Source organism: Oncorhynchus nerka, linkage group LG9b (assembly GCF_034236695.1).
Source record: "Oncorhynchus nerka isolate Pitt River linkage group LG9b, Oner_Uvic_2.0, whole genome shotgun sequence".
In the NCBI taxonomy this organism is placed as follows: domain Eukaryota; kingdom Metazoa; phylum Chordata; class Actinopteri; order Salmoniformes; family Salmonidae; genus Oncorhynchus; species Oncorhynchus nerka.
In genome coordinates this window covers 32,183,180-32,209,227 of record NC_088424.1, presented here as the reverse complement: position 1 = coordinate 32,209,227, position 26,048 = coordinate 32,183,180, and the positions used below count along the sequence as shown (strand labels likewise).

At 42.5% G+C, this 26,048-nt stretch overlaps 1 protein-coding gene and 1 pseudogene across 1 annotated transcript; both read left to right on the top strand.

The window, feature by feature from the left end:
- The first annotated feature begins 694 nt into the window (after positions 1-694).
- On the top strand, positions 695-17,038 carry LOC115114636 (zinc finger protein 37-like; annotated as a pseudogene).
- Positions 17,039-21,082: 4,044 nt separating this feature from the next.
- On the top strand, positions 21,083-25,226 carry LOC115114630 (zinc finger protein 782-like). The gene is made up of 4 exons (XM_029643039.2): positions 21,083-21,551; positions 21,651-21,772; positions 21,933-22,047; positions 22,265-25,226. The coding sequence occupies exons 1-4, from the start codon at positions 21,338-21,340 to the stop codon at positions 23,374-23,376; spliced, it is 1,563 nt and encodes a 520-aa protein (XP_029498899.1). The 5' UTR covers positions 21,083-21,337; the 3' UTR covers positions 23,377-25,226.
- Positions 25,227-26,048: the final 822 nt, after the last annotated feature.

The following is a 26,048-nucleotide window of genomic DNA, read 5'->3' as shown; positions in this document are numbered from 1 at the left end:
TTTTACTCCATGTGTAACTCTGTGTCGTTGTATGTGTCGAACTGCTTTGCTTTATCTTGGCCAGGTCGCAATTGTAAATGAGAACTTGCTCTCAACTTGCCTACCTGGTTAAATAAAGGTGAAAATAAATAAATAATTGGCAACAAAGAAAAGCTATTGCTCCTCTGTGGCTAAATTATGGTCTTTTTCATGGTGTAGTAGGCTATTCTGAATTATTTCATTTATTTCTGAACAGACAGCAGTTATTCTATAACTTTGGCAAATAATTTTAAATTTAAGTTCAATGAACTTCGATCGCTTTTATTCGAATTTATACAACGGACAATTCTTTTTCGTGCCACGAGAGGTACCGGATCTGGCCAAATAGGTTCCGGAACGAAACATAGAGGTGCTGGACCCGGTTCAAATTAAGCACTGAATAGTATTTTATGCATTAATAACCATGTTTGTCACTGCATTGCACTGCACTCTCCCCTACATGTAGCCATATCTATGAACTTAAAAACAGATTACGTTTTTACGATCCGAATTCTTTATTTTTTCGAATTCGTATTTTTTTGTAAATAGATATGGTTACCTTACATGCAGTCTGGTATATACCTTGGTACTTACTGGCCAGTGCTAATACCACCAATTTTGTAGGGCTGTTGTAGTCTTATATTTACGGTAATAAATACTTACGTCACGAATTGAACGGAAGGGCGATTGCTCACAAGTTACCCACTCACTACATTGTTGCCATTTATCAACATCTACGGATTGTTTATTGCACATAATCTTGGACATTTTATATTATCTACTTCACATAGAGAATACACATCTGTAATTTGGGCAGGACAAGATGGCGAGCTGCAATTTTCAGGCGCAGTTGGTATCCATTATGGAGGTATTAGCTAAAGCAGCTGTAGCAGAAATAAACAAACGTGTAGATGATAGCTGTGCTGTTATACGTTTGGAAATGACCCAAAGCCAGCGAGATATTGATGTATTGAAAAGGAAGTGGCAAATGATCGAGAGCGAGCTGGAGAAGACGCGCAGACGAAAAGGTAGTTGTGTTATTATTCATGGTAAATTAATGTTGGAGAGTGGAGACCCCGACGTTGAATTTAATTGGATTCAACGTCGGGCATAAATGAGCGTTTGGATCAGGGAAGTTTCCTCTCACGATCTATAATGTTACCTTACAAGCTATAATTTTGAATAAAGTTATATTTGAACTTAATTTACCGGTTGTCCGTGCAGTTAGTCTATTTGCAGGTAGGAATGTGAGAAATATATCCACAGGAAAATATCATTAAATTAACTTTTCATAGTGCTGGTTGTGTGTTCAGATTTATATCACCTGAAGTATGAGCTTAACGCCTCGATCACACTGACAGGGTTTTGCGTTTTGACAGGGTAATTGCGTTTTGGTCCACCAGAAGTACATTAATTTCCAATAGAATGCTACGTTTGCCTTGCAGTGTTGCATTGCATTGTGTTCTATGTGGCGCATACCGTGGATTTATCAAAAGTATACACCAAATTGTATGCGTAGAAGACTTGACATAAATGCTAGCATAAAGTGAATGTTGAACTTTTGTTGCACACATATCCAGATGATGATGCATACCCTTTTGCGCAAGACTCTGTAGGTGTGATCAAGGTGTAATGGATGGTGAAATCCCTGAGAGGTTTCCTTCCTTTCATCAGCAACTGAGTTAGAAAGGACACCTACATCTTTGTAGTGACTGGGTGTATTGATCCACCATCAAACGTGTCATTTAATAACTTCACCATGCTCAAATGGATATTCAATGTCTATTTTTTTTTTTTTTTACCCATCTACCAATAGGTGCCATTCTTTGCAAGGCATTGGAAAACCTACCTGTTCTTTGTGGTTCAATCTGTGTTTGAAATGTACTGCTCGACTGAGGGACCTTACAGATATTTGTATGTGTGGGGCACAGAGATGATGTAGTCATTCAAAAAAATCATGTTAAACACTATTATTGCACACAGAATGAGTCCATGTAACTTATTGTGACTTGTTAAGCAAATGTTTACTCCTGACCTTATTTAGGCATGCCATAACACAGGTGTTGAATACTTATTGACTCAAGACAATTTGTTAACATTTTGAAAAACATAATTCCATTTTGACATTATAGGGTGTTGTGTGTGTGCCAGTGACACAAAATCTCAGTATAATCCATTCAGGCTGTAACAATTTGTTTTGGAAAAAGTCAATGGTTGTGAATACTTACTGTAGGCACTGTATGTACATCTAGGTAGGGGTAAAGTGACTAGGCTACAGGATAGATGAAAGACAGAGATGTAGCAGCAGCGTATGTGAAGCAGTAGCAGCATGGCAATTCAACTATAACAGAATGACACTTTGACTCATTTTACTATTTTACTTTGAAATGTATGCCAAACAAAAACCATTCATTTCAAAGTTTAACAAACCATACAACTCTATGCACAAGGACTACTTTTAACAATTTCCACTGAAACATTTACAAAAAATAATTTAGTAGAAGAACTGATGCAATCTTGGTAATGGAATTACTGTAAAATCTCCCACATGTTTTTATGCGAACACATTTTCCCAAAACTCATTTTAATACTGTATCTGTTCTGAATTAAGATCAAAAGTGTCTGCAAAAGAATGGGGTGTCAGCTATGACATGGCACCTTGCGTTAGAAAAAAACTATGATAACAGAATTACATCAAGGCTCCCTGATCTGTACCACACAAAAATGCATCATTATGGATATGAATGTCATTCTCCTCATGTTTCACAAGTTTGGACATCACAAAAAAGTAGTGTACAATACAGCAGTGCAGTGGAGTACAGTGCAGTGGAGTACAGTGCAGTGGAGTGCAGTGCAGTGGAGTGCAGTGCAGTGGAGTACAGTGCAGTGGAGTACAGTGCAGTGGAGTACAGTGCAGTGGAGTACAGTGCAGTGGAGTACAGTGCAGTAGAGTACAGTGCAGTAGAGTACAGTGCAGTAGAGTACAGTGCAGTAGTGTTCAGTAACTACTTTTCAACTTCCGGTGTCAGTTGGTTCTCAGTGGGTGAGGATGCTTGTTAAAGTAAATGGAAAGAGTGGGCTCATGGGTAGGTGTCAGTAAGAGCTAGGAGAGGTGACATTAACTGGAGAGTGAGAAAGTCAGAGAGAGAGATGGGTTGTCCAGACTCATACACTCTTGTTTTGACCACCAGACAACAGAAAGACAAAGAAAACAGTTAATGAGCTGAAAGTAACAGTATGCCAGTGGAAGGGAGGACAGTAGCAGGTGACACAACTGGTTTGTGACTATTATGATTTCTCATTTTAGCCAATTCAGTTGCAGTTATTCCATTACTGTATTTTTGGGGGGTGGGGGAATTAAGAGTATTAATCACTTAATAATTCTAAAACCAAATTGATATCAGTAAAATGACAGGTCTACCATTACTTGTTACTTCTGTGAACGTTCATTATTCTCCCTCGTGAGGGAGAGAGATATTAGAACATGTCTTGAAGATGTATGGTTTCTTGGAAATGGAATTACAAATCACAAGGCAATATCTCTTAACTTACAGAAGGTAAACTATTTCTCAAACTAATTCTGTGTTGATATTGGTTGGCAGGGGTCTTTACATCAACATTGTGTTTTGATGTATTTCTAATACCTTATAAGACTTTCTGGTAGTTGTTTTCTAAGATCCCATTTTTGTTTGTTATCCAGAAATCAAAGCCTTTACCTATGCCTAATTTTTAAGATGGAAAATGGTTGAAAATTGTATATTTGCCTTCATTTCACAAAATATAGGCTAGTAGCTTTCATCTGACACCCAATTCGATATGCTCCTATGAACTTTGTGTGTGTGTGTGTGCTAGACTGATTATGATTTTTCAATGCCGATACTGATTATTGGAGGACAAAAAAAGCCGATCCCGATTAATCGGCCGATTTATATTAAAAAGAATAAAGAAAATGTATTTATGTATATATATACACAGTGGGGCAAAAAAGTATTTAGTCAGCCACCAATTGTGCAAGTTCTCCCACTTAAAAAGATGAGGCCTGTAATTTTCATCATAGGTACACTTCAACTATGACAGACAAAATTAGAAAAAAATCCAGAAAATCACATTGTAGGATTTTTAATGAATTTATTTGCAAATTATGGTGGAAAATAATTATTTGGTCAATAACAAAAGTTTATCTCAATACTTTGTTATATACCCTTTGTTGGCAATGACAGAGGTCAAACGTTTTCTATAAGTTTTCACACACTGTTGCTGGTATTTTGGCCCATTCCTCCATGCAGATCTCCTCTAGAGCAGTGATGTTTTGGGGCTGTTGCTGGGCCACACGGACTTTCAACTCCCTCCAAAGATTTTCTATGGGGTTGAGATCTGGAGACTGGCTAGGCCACTCCAGGACCTTGAAATGCTTCTTACGAAGCCACTCCTTCATTGCCCGGGCGGTGTGTTTGGGATCATTGTCATGCTGAAAGACCCAGCCACGTTTCATCTTCAATGCCCTTGCTGATGGAAGCAGACTTTTCAGAGCCCAGCACAAATCCAGGGGATTATTCTACCCCGAAGATTGAGTTTGTGTCCTAATAACTAACCCAGGTAATGTCCTTTTTCTTTCCTTTTATCTAGGACATATTAAAGTGTTTGTTTGTTTTACTGTCTGTTACCTCCTTAACCAGCTCAACTCACAGGTCAAGCTTTTGAGGTGCCCTTCGCTGTCGAATAGGATATCTCCGGCTCCTCCTGGGCTTCCTGTGGTGGGCCAGGTTCGGGTGGAAGGTCAGGCCACTTGCTCTCCCTTACGTCCACAGTCAGGAGAATAGTACTGGGGGTCGTTATTGTTCTTGTTCTCTCGGCATGTCTCTGCTGGTGCGTTGGACCGTAGCAGATGATCCACATGAACGTTGACCTGGCGATGACCAATTTGAACTTGGTAAGTCAAAGGTCCTCTGCGTTGCAAGATCACACCTGAGTTCCACAGGCGCTTGGGGTGTCTGAAATCACGTACCATCACCCTCTCTTCCTCTTTGAATTCTCTGACAGTCTTTGAGTGTCTGTCATGAGCTTTCTTCTGCTGTAGCTGGTGCTTTGCCACAGTGCTTGACAAGTCTGGTTTCAACAATGTCAGGCGGGTACGTGGTTGGCGTTTCAGAAACAGTTCAGCTGGTGTACATTCCGTTACTGTGTGTGGTGTGTTACGGTAAGTAAACAGGAACCGGGGAAGCCTTTGGTGGGTGGGAACAGACTGAACCTCTAGTCTAGTCCAGGCCTTCTTAAAGGTTTGCATGGCTCTCTCTGCTGCTCCGTTTGATTGCGGATGGTAAGGTGGTGACAGGATGTGCCTTACTCCGTTGTTCTTGAGAAACATTTCAAAATCGTTTGACGTGAGCGGAGGGCCATTGTCCGATACGAGCTCCTTGACTAGTCCAAAGGATGCAAACAGGTGTCTGAGAAGATTGATGGTCTTCTCAGCTGTGGTCAGTTGAGTAGGGAACACTTCCATCCACTTGGAATGGACATCGATGACAACAAGGAAATGTTGCTTGTCAATTTCGGCATAATCCACATGGATGCGTTCCCAAGGTGTAGCAGCCCAGGACCATGGATGAAGAGGTGCAGCAGCAGGCTTGTTGCGAACAGCTTCACAAGGTGAGCAGTGGCCTACATGCTGTTGAATGTCCTGATCCAGTCCAGGCCACCACAGATAACTGCGAGCGAGTGCTTTCATTTGAGTGATCCCTGGATGTCCCTCATGCAGGTCAGATAGCAGTCTCCTCTGGAATTTGTGAGGTACCACCACCCTTAATCCCCACAGAACACACCCTTGATCAGTGGACAACTGGTCTTTCTTGTCGATGAATGGACGAAGGTTATCGTCATTTACGAAGGTTGGCCAACCGCCTAATGTTAAGTCCAAGACTTTGGAAAGCACTGGGTCTTTCCTTGTTTCCTCTGCTATGTCAGAAGCAGATATGGGCAGTTCATCAATGAGAGAGATCTGGAAGACTGCTCTATCATCTTCACTGTCGGAGTCACTATTGCACAGTAGTCTCGATAGTGCATCGGCATTTGCGTGATCACTGGATCGTCTGTACTCAATCTCGTAGTCGTAGGCTAACAATATCAGAGCCCAACATTTCATTCGAAGTGCAGGAAAGGTTGATATAGCTGATTTTGGTCCAAGGATGGCCAACAGAGGCTTGTGATCTGTCAGCAGTTGGAACTTCCTTCCGTAGAGGTATTTGTGAAACTTCTTCACTCTGAATATTATGCCCAGGGCTTCCTTCTCAATTTGAGCATAATTTTTCTCACTTGGTGACAGAGTCCGTGATGCAAATGCAATAGGGTGTTCTTCACCTGACGGTAGAACATGTGAGATGACGGCTCCTACTCCGTATGGAGATGCATCACACGCGAGTCTCAACTTCATCTCTGTGTTATAGTGGGCAAGCCACTTGCTCTTTAGCAGACGCTGTTTGCAAGTCTTGAATGCTTCTTCGCATTGTGGGGACCAATTCCACTTTGTATCGGCCTGCAGCAGTTGGTGAAGCGGATGCAACAATGTGGACAAGTTTGCCACAAACTTTCCGTAATAGTTCAGGAGCCCCAAAAATGACCTCAGCTCTGAGATATTTGTGGGTGCTGGTGCGTTAACGATTGCTTCCACCTTGCTGTTGGTTGGGTGCAGGCCTTGTGCATCAATCTTGTATCCGAGATACTCCACTGAGTCCTGGAGGAACTCACACTTGCTGCGTTTCATTCTCACTCCATATTTCTCCAGTCTTGACATCACTTTGTCCAGCACTACAAGGTGCTCCAATGGTTGGTGCTGACACGAGGATGTCGTCCATGAAGCACACAACATGGTCTATACCGTCCAAGATCTGATCCATTGTGTGTTGGAATATCGCTGGAGCTGTCGAGATTCCATAGGCCAAGCGATTGAATCTGAATAGCCCCTTGTGTGTATTGATGGTCAGATACTGTTCTGACTCCGGATCCAGCTTCAGTTGCTGATAAGCGAATGCCAGGTCCAGCTTACTGAAAACCTTCCCACCAGCTAGAGTGGCAAACAGATTTTCAGCGTTTGGTAGTGGATATTCCTCTGGTAGTATGCAGCGATTTACTGTGACCTTGTAGTCACCGCACATTCTGACGGTCTTGTCTTTCTTTGGAACTACAACAATCGGAGCGGCCCAGTTGCTCCTCGCTACTTTCGTGATTATGTTATTCTTCTGTAGGCGGTCCAGTTCCTTCTCTACTGCTTCCTTAAGAGCATAGGAAACCGGACGTGGTTTGTGAAAAAGAGGCTTGGTTCCTTCTTGCACTCTGACTTTTGCTGTGAAGTCATGTATTTCACCGTACCCATCTTTGAAAAGTTCTTTGTGCGTCTCCAGCATGTTAGTGAGTGTAGCCTCACTGGTTTGTCATTCACTCACTGGTTTGTCATTTTTCAGACTGAAGATTTCTCCCCGGTTTAACTTGATCTTTTGTGGCCATTTTCTGCCTAGCAAGGCTGATTTAAAAAAAATCCTGTAACAATGACAAGCGGTAGCGTCCACTCCTTTTCCTCATACCGGACTGGATCTGCCCTAACACAGGAATAGTGTCACCAGTGTATGAAGAAAGGCGGATGGACGTGGGCTGAAGAGGGCACTCTTTCAGTTTTTCTTTGTAGAGTCTCTCTGGAACCAGAGATACAGATGCTCCGGTGTCCAGCTGCATTTTTACTGGTTTTCCCCCTAACTCCATGTTGAGATAGATTCCATATTTTTGTTGTTGAGCTGTGTACACTGTGAACAGTTCCACTAATGTTTCAGTTGTACCTTCCTCTTCTTGTGCTGCGTCGGACACTTTGTGCACTCTTGCTGTGCATTTTGAGGCCTTACACACTCTCTGTAAATGTCCAACCTTTCCACAATTGTGGCACTTTTCATTTTGGAATCGACATTCACTGTGCTGATGATTATCTCCCCCACATCTGTAGCAACTTGGCTTAGACCTTTGAGATGTGGCTGCTTTGTTCTTGTGTAACCTTGAGGACGGGACTGAAAAAAGTGTGACTTTTGTGAGCTTTTTTCACCACGTGCATCACTGACCTTGTGAACACCTTTCTGACGTTCTGCATGTCCCGATAGCTCAATAGTATCCCTGTGGGCAAGCTCGATTCCAAGTGCTATATCACAGGCTTTCTTAAAGGTCAGGTCCTTCTCTGACAGGAGCCTTCTTTGATATGCTTCACCTGTGAGACCACATACAAACTTGTCCCGGAGAGCATCATCAAGAAATCGTGCAAACTCACATGTACTTGCCAGCCTTTTTAAAGCAAGGATGTAGTCAGCCACGGTTTCCCCTTGACCCTGGTGACGTTGGTAATATCTGAAACGTTCTGCAATGAGAATTGGCTTAGGCTTGATATACCTTGAAAGAGGTTCAGTCAGTTCTGCATAGTTCAACTCCACTGCTTTTATTGGTTCAATGAGACCTTTCAGCAATCCGTACTCAGTTGGACCCAAAACACTGAGAAATAAGTCTGCTTTCTTTTCATCATTGATTTCATTTGCAGCCAGCCAACGCTCAAAACGCTCCAAATAGGAATCAAAATCCTCTTTTGTAGCCTCAAACTCTGATACTCAACCAATGGTTGCCATTTTCACATTTAATTTTTCAGTTTCCTTATTCCTTGTATTCCTTAATTTTCATCTAATTCTTCACTTCAGAAATTTCTGCAATTACTTCATTCACTGCACTCATTTGTAATAATGTACACACCGTGTTACGTTCCTTCTTCCTTCTTTTTTTCTTGACAATATTTCTCCACTGAGATCGCCTAATTTCAATGGGTTCAATGACAGTTTTTTAAATTTAACCACCAGAGGGCAGTGTCGCTATTCTGGACTCCAATAGTCTTGCTACTTGGCAGCTCCTGAATACTGTACTAGCAGTGCTTAGCCTTCTCTACTGGTGAAAGAAAATAATTATTATTTCTCTCTAAACTATATACCTTTGACTATTACGAGCCTGCTGCTGCCTACCAACCCTCGGACTGCTCTATCAAATATCAAATCATAGACTGTACTATAATAAACACACAGAAATGCAAGCCTTAGGTCAAATCCGGAAACTATCATCTCGAAAACAAAACGTTTATTCCGTTCCGTATTTTATCTAACAGGTGGCATCCATGAGTATAAATATTCCTGTTACATTGCACAACCTTCAATGTTATGCCATAATTACGTAAAATTCTGGCAAATTAGTTCGTAAAGAGCCAGGCAGCCCAAACTGTTGCAAATACCCTGACTCTGCGTGCAATGAACGCAAGAGGTGACACAATTTTACCTGGTTAATATTGCCTGATAACCTGGATTTCTTTTAGCTAAATATGCAGGTTTAAAAATATATACTTGTGTATTGATTTTAAGAAAGGCATTGATGTTTATGGTTAAGTACACATTGGAGCAACGACAGTCGTTGATTGATTGTTTTTTATAAGATAAGTTTAATGCTTGCTAGCAACTTACCTTGGCTTACTGCATTCGCGTAACAGGCAGGCTCCTTGTGGAGTGCAATGTAATCAGGTGGTTAGAGCGTTGGACTAGTTAACTGTAAGGTTGCAAGATTGAATCCCCCGAGCTGACAGGGTAAAAATCTGTCGTTCTGCCTCCTAGGCCGTCATTGAAAATAAGAATGTGTTCTTATTTGACTTGCCTAGTTCAATAAAATTGGCAAAATCGGCGCCCAAAAATACAGATTTCCGATTGTTATGAAAATTGAAATTGGCCCTAATTAATCAGCCATTCCGATGAATCGGTCGACCTCTAGTGTGTGCGTGCATGCATTCGCGCGCATAGAGTCAATGCAAGATGGTTAGTTAAAGATTCAATGCAGGTAGTTTGGGTAGCCATTTTATTAGCTATTTAGCAGCCTTGTTTTGCAGTCTTATTGGTTCGTGGGAGAAGCTGTTCAGGGTCCTGTTGGTTCCAGACTTGGTGAACTGGTACCGTTTGCCTCGCGGTCTATGGCTATGGTGACTGGATTCTTCCTCTGACACCGCCTGGTATAAAGGTCCTGGATGGCAGGGAGCTCGACCCCAGTACTCACCACCCTCAATAGCGGCTTGCGGTCGGGCCCCTTGCAGTTGCCATACCAAGCAGTGATGGAGCCAGTCATGATGCTCTCAATGGTGCAGCTGTAGAATCTTTTGAGGATCTGAGGGCCCATCCTTCCTAAGGGGGAGGAGGCGCTGTCATGTCCTTCACAACTATGTGTGTGTGGATCATGTTAATTCCTAGTTGATGTGAACACTGAGGAATTTGAAGCGCTCGCTCCTTCGTTTCTTGTAGTCAACAATAATTGCTGACGTTAAAGGAGAGGTTTCTGTCTTTGCACCACACTACCAGGTCTTGTTGTTGGTGATCAGTCCTACCACCGTTGTTTTCAGCAAATTGATGGTGTTGGAGTCGTGCACCGCCACGCAATGGTGAGTGAACAGGGAGTACAGGAGGGGAGCCATGACCAGCCTTTCAAACCATTTATTTGCTATAGATGTGAATGCTTCGAAGCGATAGTAATTTAGGCAGGTTACCTTGGCGTTCTTGGGAATGGGGACAGTGGTGGTCTGATTGAAACAGGTTGTTATTACAGACCGGCTGGTCAGCGCATGGTCTGAGTACTCGTCCTGCTATTCCATCTGGCCCCAGCCTTGCGAATGTTAATCTGTTTTAAAGGTCTTACTCACATTGGCTACAGAGAGCAAGATCACTACTGTGATCCGGAACACCTGGTGCTCTCATGCATGGTTCAGTGTCAAGCAACACTGAACCATATGCATGAGAGCACCACCTGTCAGCTTGTCTGGTAGGCTCGTGTCGCTGGGCAGCTCGCGGCTGAGTTTCCTTTCTAATTCGTGATAGTTTGCCAGCCCTGCCACATCTGTCAAGCGTCAGAGCCAGCATAGTGGGATTCGATCTTAGTCCTCTATGGAAGCTTTGCCTGTTTGATGGCTCGTCAGAGTTTATAGCAGGATTTCTTAAAAGCGTCTGGATTAGTGTCCCGTTCCTTGAAAGCGGCAGCTGTAGGCTTTAGCTCAGTGCGGATGTAATCCATGGCTTCTGGTTATGGTATGTATGTACAGTCACTGTGGGGACAACATCGTTGATGCACTTATTAATGAAGCCGATGATTCTTCAGCGTTACCAGATGAATCCCGGAACATTTTCCAATCTGTGCAGTCCTGTAGCTTAGCATCCGCTTCATCTGACCACTTCCGTATTGAGCTTGTCACTGGTACTTTCTGTTTTATTTTTTTGTAAGCAGGAAGATAGAGTTATTGTCTGATTTGCAAGAGGGAGGGCGATGGAGGGCCTTGTATGCATTGCTGTGTGTGGTGTAAAGGTGATCTCGAGTTCTGTCGCCTCTAGTTGCACAGGTGATGACATACTGGTAAAAATTTGGTAAAACGAATTTCAGTTTCCCTGCATTAAAATCAGCGGCCACAAGACACGCCGCCTCTGAATGTGCATTTTCTTGTTTGCTTATGGCCCTATACAGCTTGTTGCGTGTGATCTTATTGCCAGCATCTGTTTGGTGTTAAATGGCTACGAGAAATATAGTACATATTATGGTCTGCAGCTTATCAGGAAGTATTCTAAGTCATGCGAGCAACAACTCAACACTTCCTTAACATTAAAGGTCACTCACCAGCTGTTGTTAACAAAGAGACACCCACCTCCTCCCTTCGCCTTACCTGAATCTGCCATCTGGGCTTGATGATGCATGGAAAAACCAGCGAGATGTAAATTCGGCAAAAAAAGAAACGTCCCCTTTTCAGACCCTTTCTTTCAAAGATGATTTGTAAAAATCCAAATAACTTCACAGATCTTCATTGTAAATGGTTTAAACACTGTTTCCCATGCTTGTTCAATGAACCATAAATAATTAATGAACATGCACCTGTGGAATGGTCATTAAGACACTAACAGCTTACAGATGGTAGGCAATTAAGGTCACAGTTAAGAAAACTTAGGACAGTAAAAGAGGCCTTTCTACTGACTCTGAAAAACACCAAAAGAAAGATGCCCAGGGTCCCTGCTAATCTGCGTGAACATGCCGAAGGCATGTTGCAAGGAGGCATGAGGACTGCAGATGTGGCCAGGGCAATACATTGCAACCTCTGTACTGTGCGCCTAAGACAGCGCTTCAGGGAGACAAGACGGACAGCTGATTATCCTCGCAGTGGCAGACCACATGTAACAACACCTGCACAGGATCGGTACATCCGAACCTCACACCTGCGGGACAGGTACAGGATGGCAACAACAACTGCCCGAGTTACACCAGGAACGCACAATCCCTCCACCAGTGCTCAGACTGTCCGCAATAGGCTGAGAGAGGCTGTACTGAGGGCTTGTAGGCCCGTTGTAAGGCAGGTCCTCACCAGACATCACAGACAACAGCGTACAGACCACTAAGACAGACCACTGGGTACAAACCCACCGTCCCTGGACCAGACAGGACTGGCATAAAAAGATTTTCACTGACAAGTTGCGTTTTTGTCTCACCAGGGGTGATGGTCGGATTTGCGTTTATGGTCGAAGGAATGAGCGTTTCACCGAGGCCTGTACTCTGGAGTGGGATAGATTTGGAGGTGGAGGGTCCGTCATGGTCTGGGGCTGTGTGTCACAGCATCATCGGACTGAGCTTGTTGTCATTGCAGGCAATCTCAATGCTGTGCGTTACAGGGAAGACATCCTCCTCCCTCATGTGGTACCCTTCCTGCAGGCTCATCCTGACATGACCCTCCAAGCATGACAATGCCACGAGCCATACTGCTCGTTCTGTGCGTGATTTCCTGCAAGACAGGAATGTCGGTGTTCTGCCATGGCCAGTGAGGAGCCCGGATCTCAATCCCATTGAGCACGTCTGGGACCTGTTGGATCGGAGAGTGAGGGCTAGGGCCATTCCCCCCAGAAATGTCCGGGAACTTGCAGGTGTCTTGGTGGAAGAGTGGGGAAACAACTCACATCAAGAACTGGCAAATCTGGTGCAGTCTTTGAGGAGATGCACTGCAGTACTTAGTATCTGGTGTGGCCAACAGCTGCATTGACTGTTACTTTTGATTTTGACCACCCCCCCTTTGTTCAGGAACACATTATTCAATTTCTGTCACATGTCTGTTGAACTTGTTCAGTTTGTCTCAGTTGTTGAATCATGTTATGTTCATACAAATATTACACATGTTAAGTTTGCTGAAAATAAACACAATTGACAGTGAGAGGACGTTTCTTTTTTGCTGAGTTCATGTCCTCGTTCAACCACGACTCTTGAGAAACATAGGATATTACAATTCTTCAGGTCCTGTTGATTGGATTTGAAAAGTGTAATTATACTTTCCTGTGGGTTATATTGTCTCACATTCCTATACTATAAATACAACAGTACGTGGACACCCCTTCAAATTAGTGGATTCGGCAATTTCAACCACACCTGTTGCTGACAGGTGTATAAAATCGAGCACATAGCCATGCAATTGCCATAGACAAACATTGGCATGTAGAATGGCCTTAATGAACAGCTTGGTGACTTTCAACGTGGCACCCTCATAGGATGCCACCTTTCCAACAAGTCAATTCGTCAAATTTCTGCCTTGCTAGAGCTGTGCCGGTCAACTGTAAGTGCTGTTATTGTGAAGTGGAAACATCTAGGAGCAACAACGCCAAGCGGTAGACCACACAAGCTCACAGATCGGGTGTGCTGAAGCGAGCATGGCGTAAAAATTGTCTGTCCTCAGTTGCAACACTCACGACCGAGTTCGAAACTGCCTCTGGAAGCAACGTGAGCACAATAACTGTTTGTCGGGAGCTTCATGAAATTAGTTTCCATGGACGAGCAGCCACACACAATCCTAAGATTACCATGAGCAATGCCAAGCGTCGGCTGGAGTGGCATGAAGCTCGCCACCGTTGGACTCTGGAGCAATGGAAACATTTTCTCTGGAGTGATAAATCACGCTTCACCATCTAGCAGTTCGACGGATGCCAGGAGAACGCTACCTGCCCAAATGCATAGTGCCAACTGTAAAGTTTGGTGAAGGCGGAATAATGGTCTGGGGCTGTTTTTTTCATGGTTCAGCTAGGCCCCTTAGTTCCAGTGAAGGGAAATATTAACGCTACAGCATACAATGACATTCTAGATGATTCTGTGTTTCCAACAGTTTGGGGAAGGCCCTTTCCTGTTTCAGAATGACAATGCCTCCGTGCTCAAAGGGAGGTCCATACAGAAATGGTATGAGATCGGTGTGGAATATCTTGTCTTGCCTGCACAGAGCCCTGACCTCAACCCCATCGAACATCTTTGGGATGAATTAGAATGCCGTCTGCGAGCTAGGCCTTATTGCCCAACATCAGTGTCCAAATATCACAAATATTCTTGTGGCTGAATGGAAGCAAGTCTTTGCAGCAATGTTCCAACATCTGGTTGGAACATTGCTAAAAGCCTTCCCAGAAGAGTGGAGGCTATTGTGGCAGCCAAGGGGGACCAATTCCATATTAATACCCATGATTTTGGAATGAGTTGTTCGACGAGCAGGTGTCCACATACTTTTGGTCATGTAATGTACCTGCAAAAGGAACCAATACACCGACAACCAGTAAAGTAAGTTAAACTATTGTTTTATTTGACATTCTGGCTTGTAGATGTCGTGAGAGAACTTTCCTGCTCTATTTCTATGAAATTTCTATGAAATTCAACATCGGGTCTCCAGGCTAGTAAATTGATTGGATATGGGAAACCCAAATGTGTGAATAGCTCTAATATTTGACTGAATACAATTATTTTCTCGCTTTTTACTCTATGGCATCAGAGAGATCTTCATATCCAGTCAAAATGGTTTTGAATAAGCAGAGGAGTAACTCACAGTGCAGAGATGAAGAGCTGGCTGTTGAAGAGGACTCTCAACCCCAGGTGTGATACATCACCTTTAACAACTAAGATACATTCTGATATTGGCTTATCAGGAGATTTTATCGCTTTTGTGTGATTCATGAGTATGAAAAGGGTTAGATATGCTGTGTGTCCAGAGTAATAACCTCAGTCCCCTGTTAGTCTACCGATGTGGAGCAGGGAGTGAAGACTGAACTCATACTGATCAAAGATGAGGAGACAGCAGAGGACGTGTGGAAGACTGACCCTCAGGAAGAGCTCAGGATCACTGGAGAGGGTGGGTGTGACCATAAGGGGTACTGCTCTGTCTGTCTATGGAAGACTGTGTGGGTGTGGTGGTATGCAAGTTCCAAATTGCTACATTGTTGTTTTATGTTCTGGCATATGTAGCGCACGTACACACAATCAGCTCTAAAGCAGTCATGTTTTGCTCTTAAGGGTCTTTTTGTAATGTTTATTTTATGTTTATCCCCATATCTTTAGAGTCTGGTTCCAAGCCTGGGAAACCACCATCCTTTGAGCAACGGCACTGTGATGAGGACTTCATCACACAACCCAATATATCTCCCAGAGACTCAGTGGAACATTACCCCAATTCTGATCGTCCAGATGAACCAGGAACACCCCGGCTCGCATCTACAGAGGTGTTCAGCACAGAGCAGCACCGGCCGGACGAGGACTCACTAGACCTAGTGATGGTGAAAGAGGAGGAGCTGGATCAGACCACGGCCCTGGCAGGACCTGACCAGTTTGTCATGGATGAGACTGATGGGCAGCTGTGGACCTCTGTGGATCCAGGCAGAGACACTGACCCTGTCTGCCACCCAGATTTCTCCTTTCATTCCACAGAAGAGTACTCTCAGAATATCTCCATTTTCCCATCTCATAGTGGGCTGCCATCTGTTCCTACTATGACAGATGAAGTGGGGCCACCGCTTCACTCTTCTATATGGAAACCACATGCTAACATGTTCAGTGCAGCAAAACACATGAAAAGACATATCAGGACATTGGCTGATGAGACTAGACAACAGATGCCAGAGGGACAGAGCAGTGAGATGCTGAACTCAAATAATGATGGAAATAGTTTAGCTCTACAGCCAAGGAAGCATCAGTACAGGGCTTCAGAAGCAACAGTGAGATTGAGTGAGTGCATGACAGGGTCAAACATGGCCACCACCTCCACCTTCTCTGGATACAGCCTGAGTCACAGTAGTTTTAACATGGTGAAGAGAATGAGGACTCAGTGGAGGTCGGGCGGCACCACTGAGAGGCGTTTCAGCTGCACCTTCTGTGGGAAGAGCTTCCAGCGTCTCTGCCAGCTCAAAGTACACCTCCGGAGTCACACCGGAGAGAAACCGTACACCTGCGAACAGTGTGGCAGGAGTTTTACCAAGCAGTGCAACTTGATCAGACATGCTGTGGTCCACAGTGGGGAGAAGCCCTTCGAGTGCACACAGTGTGGGAAATGCTTCACCCAGCGTTCCAATATGACATCACATCAGAGAACTCACATAGGAGAGAGTGCAGTGTCTCCATACGTAGCACCTGCATACTCTGGGGATCCACACACAAGTTTAATGTAGTCTCAGACCAGATGGAACATAATTGCGTTATGCTTCGGAAACACTTTCTATGTTAATTTTGGTTTAGAAGGTATTTTGAGAAATGTTGACAACCTTTTCCTCCTCATTGATTTGTGAAATGATTTTCATGTTTCACTGTTCACGGATCCTCACTTTTTTTAATAACCTATTTATTTACATCTACTAACATTTTATATTTCTACCACAAAATCATAAAACCATATTATATTCAAGCAAATGTATTTAATGAAAGAGTCAATCTGTGCTTTTAGATGAATAATATGTAGGAGCCATTTTGGTCTGTATTGTCTAGGTAGTGTCTGACTATCTGGAATGTCACGTCTTGCCACAAGGGACAGTCTCATATCAGATCAGGTTAATAACTCAATTCAACTTGATTTTCAGTTAAGGTTTGGAAATTACTCTGCTGCCCCAAAGTGTTAAGTTACTGTATGTCTTTTCAAAACGAGGCAATAAAATATCTGTTTGTGTAATAGGCTGTACATGTTTATACAACTTTATATTTTACATCTGGAAACTACACTTACTGTGTACATTGTCTAAACTGACACCACTGGGACTGTATGAAACTGGTCATCTGAATCTAGGTTCATTAGATGCTGTAGATGGCTAAATAGAGAAGAGAAAAAGATTTATATGATTAGTAGTTTCAAAGATTTACCTCTTCATTGATTTGCCTATCAACAGGGGCGGAGATAATGGAGTGAGCAGGAAGTCAACAAATTTAGTGATTTCATACTTCATCGCTTGTGTGTACCTGTGTAGAGTCAAGGTAGGAACAGTCTTACATCTCCTTACTCTTTCTTATTTATTGTTCTTACATCAGTCATCCCGAAACTCGAAAGGTGTAACAGTGACCATGTGTTAAGGGTGGAATGGTAGGGGTCAGGGGTATGGAGAGGTGGGGTCAGGCTCAGAGGCTTCATGTTCTACGACAGGCCTGCAGGCACAACGATGTGCAATTCAATTGACTTCCACTGTAGTGAGATGGCTGCAAGAGGCAGGGAGGAGAGGGCCTCAGAACAGCCAGAGCTGTGGTTTGGGGTGTCGGGGTGTCCATCAGCATACTCATACACATTTTGATACATATTGTGTAAACAAATCATGTGTACACACATTGTTATATGAATAATTTGTTAACTGCACTGTAATTTGTGTCCTGTCTCCAGAGTTGGTGGTGTGTGGAGATTCCAAGGGGAATATGTGGTTCAACCAGCCACCAAACATCAACTCCTGGAGCAGCAGGAAACCTGTAAGAGCTCTCCCTTTTCCGCTGATGAAACTGATGTCTTTTTTCGATGATGATGAATATTATTTTGGATGGATTTTTCCCTAGGCACAGGATCAGTGTACTGTGACTCGCCAACAGCACGATGGTGATCTCAAAGTCCCATGACAGAACTGTCAAAATGTGGGACAGAAACACCAAGAAACAGGTGGATGTTATTCTAACTCGTAAATGTTCACGCACTCAAATAATTTCTCAAAGAATGGATGAATAGTCACAGCAATATACTGTTTATGTTTGTATGCTTACACTATCTGCATCTCTGTACAGGCAGTGGTGGAAAAAGTACTCTATTGTCATACTTGAGTAAAAGTAAAGATACCTTTAATATAAAATGACTAGTCACGCAGTGAAATACGACTTGAGAAGTATAAAAGTATTTGGTTTTAAATATACTTCAGTATCAAAAGTAAATGGAATCGCTCAAATGTACTTAAGTATCAAAAGTAGAAACCATTTCAAATTTCTTATATTAAACGAACCAGATGGCAACATTCTATTTGATTTATTTATTGGCGGATAGCCAGGAGCACACTCCAAAAGTCAGACATAATTTACAAACAAAGCATTTGTTTTTAGTGAGTCCGCCAGATCAGAGGCAGTAGGGATGACCAGGGATGATCGCTTGATAAGTTGTGAAATTGACCATTTTCCTGTCAAAATGTAACGAGTACTTTTGGGTGTCTGGGAAAATGTATTGAGTAAAAAGTACATTATTTTCTTTAGGAATGTAGTGAAGTAATAGTTGGCAAAAAATATAAATAGTAAAGTACAGATACCCCAAAAACCTTAAGTAGTACTTTAAAGTATTTTTACTTAAGTACTTTGTGTGTGTGTGTGTGTGTGCTTACACTATTTCGCTGTGCTACTGTACGGGTGGGTTGGTTTGTGTGTGCGGGTCCTGTTCTGGTCTTGGAGGTGAACCCACACTGCTCCAGTGAACTGGTGTGTAGTGATGCACTGGGTGAGCTCTACTTCCTCTCCTGGAGAGAATAACCACCCAGTGTACACACAGTCATTGTATACACACACTGCTCCATACACACACATAGCCCTAGTTAACTTACTCTCTCACAGATATATCAGTACTGCTGTACTGTTATGCATATTCTCTCATGCAGCTCAATCAACACCACCTGTTATCTTCTACACATGATCTAATATGCATACTCTTTATCTAATACCTCTACTTACACTACCGTTCAAAAGTTTGGGGTCACTTAGAAATGTTCTTGCCTAGAAGGCCATCATCCCGGAGTCGCCTCTTCACTGTTGACGTTGAGACTGGTGTTTTGCTGGTACTATTTAATGAAGCTGCCAGTTGAGGACTTGTGAGGCGTCTGTTTCTCAAACTAGACACTCATGTGCTTGTCCTCTTGCTCAGTTGTGCACCGGGGCCTCCCACTCCTCTTTCTATTCTGGTTAGGGCCAGTTTGCGCTGTTCTGTGAAGATAGTAGTACACAGCGTTGTACGAGATCTTCTATTTCTTGGCAATTAATCACATGGAATAGCCTTCATTTCTCAGAAAAAGAATAGACTGATGAGTTTGAGAAAAAATGTATTTGTTTCTGGCCGTTTTGAGCCTGTAATCGAACCCACAAATGCTGATGCTCCAGATACTCAACTGGTCTAAAGAAGGCTGTTTTTATTGCTTCTTTAATTAGCACAACAGTTTTCAGCTGTGCTAACATAATTGCTAAAGGGTTTTCTAAAAAACAGTTAGCCTTTTAAAGCTGTGCTTCACGGTTGGGATGGTGTTCTTCGGCTTGCAAGCCTCCCCCTTTTTCCGCCAAAGATAACGATGGTCATTATGGCCAAACAGTTCAATTTTTGTTTCATCAGACCAGAGGACATTTCTCCAAAAAATACAATCTTTGTACCCATGTGCAGTTGCAAACCGTAGTCTGGATTTTTTTATGGCGGCTTCTTCCTTGCTGAGCAGCCTTTCAGGTTATGTCGATATAGGACTCGTTTTACTGTGGATATAGATACTTTTGTACCTGTTTTCTCCAGCATCTTCACAAGGTCCTTTGCGGTTGTTCTGGGATTGATTTGCACTTTTCGCACCAAAGTACGTTCATCTCTAGGAGACAGAACGCGTCTCCTTCCTGAGCGGTATGACGGCTGCCTGGTCCCATGGTGTTTATACTTGCGTACTATTTTTTGTACAGATGAACGTGGTACCTTCAGGCGTTTGGAAATTGCTCCCAAGGATGAACCAGACTTGTGGAGGTTTACATTTTTTTTCTGAGGTCTTGGCTGATTTCTTTTGATTTTCCCATGATGTCAAGCAAAGAGGTGCTGAGTTTGAAGGTAGGCCTTGACTCAAATTATGTCAATTAACCTATCAGAAGCTTCGAAAGCCATGACTTCATTTTCTGGAATTTTCCAAGCTGTTTTTAAGGCATAGTCAACTTAGTGTATGTAAACTTCTGTTCCACTGGAATTGTGAAACAATTGTTTGCGTCATGCACTAAGTAGATGTCCTAACTGACTTGCCAAAACTATAGTTTGTTAACAAGAAATTTGTGGAGTGGTTGAAAAACGAGTTTTAATGACTCCAACCTAAGTGTATGTAAACTTCCGACTTCAACTGTATGTACATGCCTTTAAAAACCCAAGAGAAGGACCTCAATGTAAATCAGCTATAATGCATGTAGTATGCAATAGTTACTTGAAATATATTTTAAGTTCACATTAAACTAGTTTTTTTCCTTTGTTCCCCAGCTGTGTCAAACATGTTATTTCTCTTTTCTCTCCTTTAATAAATACCATACCACATTTTCAGAATGGTTTCATTAGGTTGTGTGGATGAGAATGGAGATGACAATATTTGATCAGATATAAATAATGAATTTGTATGAATGGTTGAAAAGTGTTTTTGTATTTTAACACAATGCGTTGTGCATTATAAATGCAAATCGCCTTGGCTGCATTTATAATAATGTCTGCCACTGCACTCTCTCCAACATGTAGCCATATCTATTTAACTAAAAAAATACGTTTTACTATCTGAATTCTTTGTCGTATTTTTTTGTAAATAGATATGGCTGCTCTACGTGCAGACACCTAGCCCCAAACGCTGCATGATGGCGGTACTTTTCCCTTTACGTCGTTTGTAACATGACACACGACGTAAAATAAATAATACCGCCATCCTGTGGTCGGTTGGGCCTGAATACACCCTGGTACTTTGCCAGTGTCAAACTATACCACATTTGAAGGGCTGTTGCAGTCTCATATTTACGGTAATACCTTATGAGTTGAACGGAAGTGCGATTACATACGAATATCCCACTTCCAACATTGCTGCTATTTATCAACAACATTGTTTGCGCGACTCGTTCTCTTCTTACACATACCAAATTGAGCCATTTGCCATAGTGTTAGAACTATAAATAAACGGATTGTTTCTTACACATTGGCTAGTTAGAGAATTGTAATTATATTTACTTAATCACAGAGAATCCTGGGTTGGACAAGATGGCCAGCTGCAATTTTCAGGCGCAGTTGGTATCCATTCTTGAGGTATTGGCTAAAGCAGCTGTAGCAGAAATAAGCAATCGTGTAGATGATAGCTGTGCTGTTATACGTTTGGAAATGACCCAAAGCCAGCGAGATATTGATGTACTGAAAAAGAAGTGTCAAATGATGGAGAGCGAGTTGAAGAAGACACGAGGACGAGTCAGGAGAAAAGGTAGTACTTCACGGTAATTTGATTGCATCTTGAACAAATGAATAAAAACACAAATGTGTGAATAATCCTAATAATTGACTGAATACAATTATTTTCCAGGTTTTTACCCCATGTTATCAGAGAGATCTTCATATCCAGTTAAGATTGTTTTGAACAAGCAGAGGAGTAACTCGCAGTGGGGAGAAGACAATATGGCAGTTGAAGAGGACTCTCATCTCCATGTGTGATACATCACCTTTTAGAGTTATAGAGACCTGACCTTTTGGATCAATGCTGTTATTGGAATATCAGGAGAATTTACCGCTTTCATGTGATTCATGAGTATGAAAAGGGTTAGATATGCTGTGTGTCCAGAGTAATAACCTCAGCCCCCTGTTATAGCCTACAGATGTGGAGCAGAGAGTGGAGACTGAACCCATACTGATCAAAGATGAGGAGACAGCAGAGGACATGTGGAAGACTGACCCTCAGGAAGAGCTCAGGATCACTGGAGAGGGTGGGTGTGACCATAAGGGGTACTGCTCTGTCTGTCTATGGAAGAATGTGTGAGGGTGGTGGTATGCACGTTCCAAATTGCTACATTGGTGTCGGGTGTTTTACGTTCTGGCATATGGCGTGCCAGTACGCACACAGTCCGTTCTAAAGCAGTCGTATTTTGCAATTGTTAAGGGTCTTTTATAATGTTTAATTTATGTTGATCCCCAAATCTGTAGAGCCTGGTTCCAAGCCTGGGAAACCACCATCCTTTGAGCAACGGCACTGTGATGAGGACTTCATCACACAACCCAATATATCTCCCAGAGACTCCGTGGAGCATTACCCCAATTCTGATCGTCCAGAGGAACCAGGAACACCCCGGCTCTCATCTACAAAGGTGTTCAGCACAGAGCAGCACCGGCCAGACGAGGACTCACTAAACCTAGTGATGGTGAAAGATGAGAAAGAGGAGGAGCTGGATCAGACCACAACCCTGGCAGGACCTGACCAGTTTGTCATGGATGACAATGATCGGCAGCTGTGGACCTCTGTGGGTCCAGGCAGAAACACTGACCCTGATGGCCACCCAGATTTCTCCTTTCATTCCACAGAAGAGTACTCTCAGAATATCTCAATTTTCCCATCTCATAGTGGGCTGCCATCCATTCCTACGATGACCAATGAAGTGGGGCCACCGCTTCACTCTTCTATATGGAAACCACATGCTAATATGTTCAGTGCAGCAAAACACATTAAAAGACATGTCAGGACATCGGCTGATGAGAATAGACAACAGATGCCAGAGGGACAGAGTAGCGAGACGCTGAACTCAAATAATGTAGGTAATAGTTTAGCTCTACAGTCAAGGCAGCATCAATACAGGGCTTCAGAAGCAACAGTGAGATTGAGTGAGTGCATGACAGGGTCAAACATGGCCACCACCTCCACCTTCTCAGAATACAGCCTGAGTCGCAGTAGTTTTAACATGGTGAAGAGAATGAGGACTCAGTGGAGGTCGGGCGGCACCACCGAGAGGCGTTTCAGCTGCACCTTTTGTGGGAAGAGCTTCCAGCGTCTCTGCCAACTCAAAGTACACCTCCGGAGTCACACCGGAGAGAAACCGTACACCTGCGATCAGTGTGGCAGGAGTTTTACCCAGCAGTGCAACCTGATCAGACATGCTATGGTCCACAGCGGGGAGAAGCCCTACAAGTGCACACAGTGTGGGAAGTGCTTCACCCGGCGCTCCAAAATGACATCACATCAGAGAACTCACATAGGAGAGAGTCCAGTGTCTCAATACGTGATACCTGCATACCCTGGGGATCCACACACAAGTTTAATGTAGTCTCAGAACAAATAGGAACGTAATTTCAGTTTTTCTGTAACTCTTTCTACATGGAAATGTGGTGCAGAAGGTATTTTGACAAGCTTTTCCTCCAAATTGATTTGTGCTTTTCTTGTTTGATTGTTGACGGCTTGATTTTGAGAGTGAATCCGTCTTTTAGATCAATAATACTAATACATGAGACCTATATGTAGAGCTTTTCAATGACCCAAAATTGCTTTACAATTGTTGAACAAAATGATCACAAGACGGCACCAGACTAACAGCAGGAGAAACAAAGAGAAGGGGGGGAGCTTAAAGTAAGGACAAGGGTGTGTGTAGGTGCTTTTTTTCAATTAGATTTGCTCATCTCCTGCGTCTTTTCATCCTAGTCCTCTCTCGCCTCCTTTGGAAAAAAGGTCAAAATAATGGAGGAGAGGGGGAGAGGAGAGTGATGTGGACGAAAATGTGCTTTTATGGAATGAGATGGTCCTTATCCATCAGGCAAAGGACGTTTACCGGGGTGGATCCCAAAATAAATGTGTAAAGCGATGAAAAAAATGTAAGTTTTGCAATACATTTTATACATAAAAGGTTAAGTAGCATATTGTTTTTAAATGTGTGCATGCTTTTCCTCCAACGACAATACAACAGCTGATTCAAAGGGTGTGTGGAAGAAATGTTAAAACTCTTCTGTGCTAGGATACACTTGTGCTTCCTCGTCCAAAAGGGGGGCTATCAAGAAGGGGGAGACGTCTTAGTTTGCCTAATAACGAATAGAGTACCACAGTATGAGTCATAATACCCATAAAACCTAGAGGTCAAACTAACATGGTTTCTATTGTTATTCCACCATAAATTGTTCCCATTGGGGATTTTAGAAACACTTCAAATAAGGGCTCCGTTTCATGTAGGCTTACCCTGACATGACATTTTGATAACCATGTAAATATCTCAATTAAGTATTTACCCCCCCCAAATGTAATGCTAATTAGCTGCTAATGTGGCTATCATAAGAACTACAAATGCCATGATGATCTAGACGAGACTGTCGAGGCAAAGGAAAGAATCTCTGGATTAACTATCTGTTAGCTAAATGTAGTAATGAATAAACTCGCAAAATGTTTTTCAATTGACAGTTCTGTGAACTGTCTTGTGCAAGTTTTAAATTGACACAATACCTGTTAGCAAAGGCGTGAGTTAGAGATGACATGCAGGAGCTTGCAGGGATTTGTAGTTTTGCATAATGCCTACGTTGACGCTAATTAGCATTTTCGAATCTGAGTAAATAGAGTCGAATATATTGATTAAAGTTACCTTGTCCGAGAGATTTACATGGTTATCAAAACGTTAAGATAATCCATCCACCTGTTAGGGTTAGGTAGCATATCAAGAAGCTGATTAAACAGCATGATCATTACAGAGGTGCTCTTTGTGCTGGGGACAAAAAAAGGCCACTCTGAAATATGCAGTTTTGTCATACAACACAATGCTTCAAATTTTGAGGGAGCGTGCAATTGGCATGCTGACTGCAGAAATGTCTACCAGAGCTGTTTCCAGATAATTTAATATAAATTTCTCTACCATAAGCAGCCTCCAAAGTCTCAATACATGGTACCCGCATACCCTGGGGATCCACACACAAGTTTAATGTCGTCTCAGACCAGATGGAACAAAGTTAATAATTGGATAATTTTTTGGATAACATTTTCTATGGGAAAAGTTGGTACATAAGGTATTTTGAGACATTTTGACTAGATTTTCCTCCGAATTCATTTGTGAAATGTTTTTCATGTTTGACTGTTAAGGGTTCCTCATTTTTATTTGATTTCAATAACCTATTTTTAAAATAAAACATTTCTCATTTACAATGTGACTCCAAAATGACACACAATACATGATTTACTATGAATTTCTATTGGGCACAACATAATCCGAAACACAACCAAAACAAACTGCAAATGCATCCAACAAGTTTGTAGAGTCACAAGCTTGATTTAATCATTGCGTGCTAGGAATATGGGACCAAATACTAAACATTTGACTAAATGTAATACACTACAGATGAAGTCAGAAGTTTACATACACCATAGCCAAATACATTTAAACTCAGTTTTTCACAATTCCTGACATTTAATCATAGTAAAAATTCCCTGTCTTAGGTCAGTTAGGATCACCATTTTATTTTAAGAATGTGAAATGTCAGAATAATAGTGGTCTCCACTTCCGGGTTGGAGCGAGCGGTCGCATCTGCACTCGGTCCGCAGGTAGTATTACATTTCATTATAGTACAACGGTTTGATTTGTCTAATCTTAGCAATTTCTTCTTAGCTAGCTACATAGCCGTCTTTGTATCATAGATAATTGCGTAATTATCGTATTTCGTCGTCCTAACGCAGTCTACACTGCCCTGCAGCTAGCCAGCTAGCTAACGTCCACCGTTAGCTAGTCCACCGTCTACCGATTAGCAGCACAACTATTACACTCAACTGAACGACTTGATTAGTGTAGTGTTAGCTAGCTACATAGTTGTCTTTGCTGTCTTCGTATCCAAGATAATTGTGTAGTTTAGAGTGTGTAGTTTTAGAGTGATTATCTTAATTTACCGAGGTTAGCTAGCCAGCTATTTGTCGTCCTTAACGTAGGAGACTCTGCTAGCTAGCCAACAGCTAGCCAACGTCTACCGAACAGAA

Coding starts and splice junctions, on each gene's coding strand:
- LOC115114630 (XM_029643039.2), top strand. CDS start 21,338: ATGGCCAGCTGCAATTTTCAGGCGCAGTTGGTATCCATTCTTGAGGTA. Junction 21,552..21,650: donor AGGACGAGTCAGGAGAAAAG/GTAGTACTTCAC, acceptor ATTATTTTCCAG/GTTTTTACCCCATGTTATCA. Junction 22,048..22,264: donor GCTCAGGATCACTGGAGAGG/GTGGGTGTGACC, acceptor CCAAATCTGTAG/AGCCTGGTTCCAAGCCTGGG.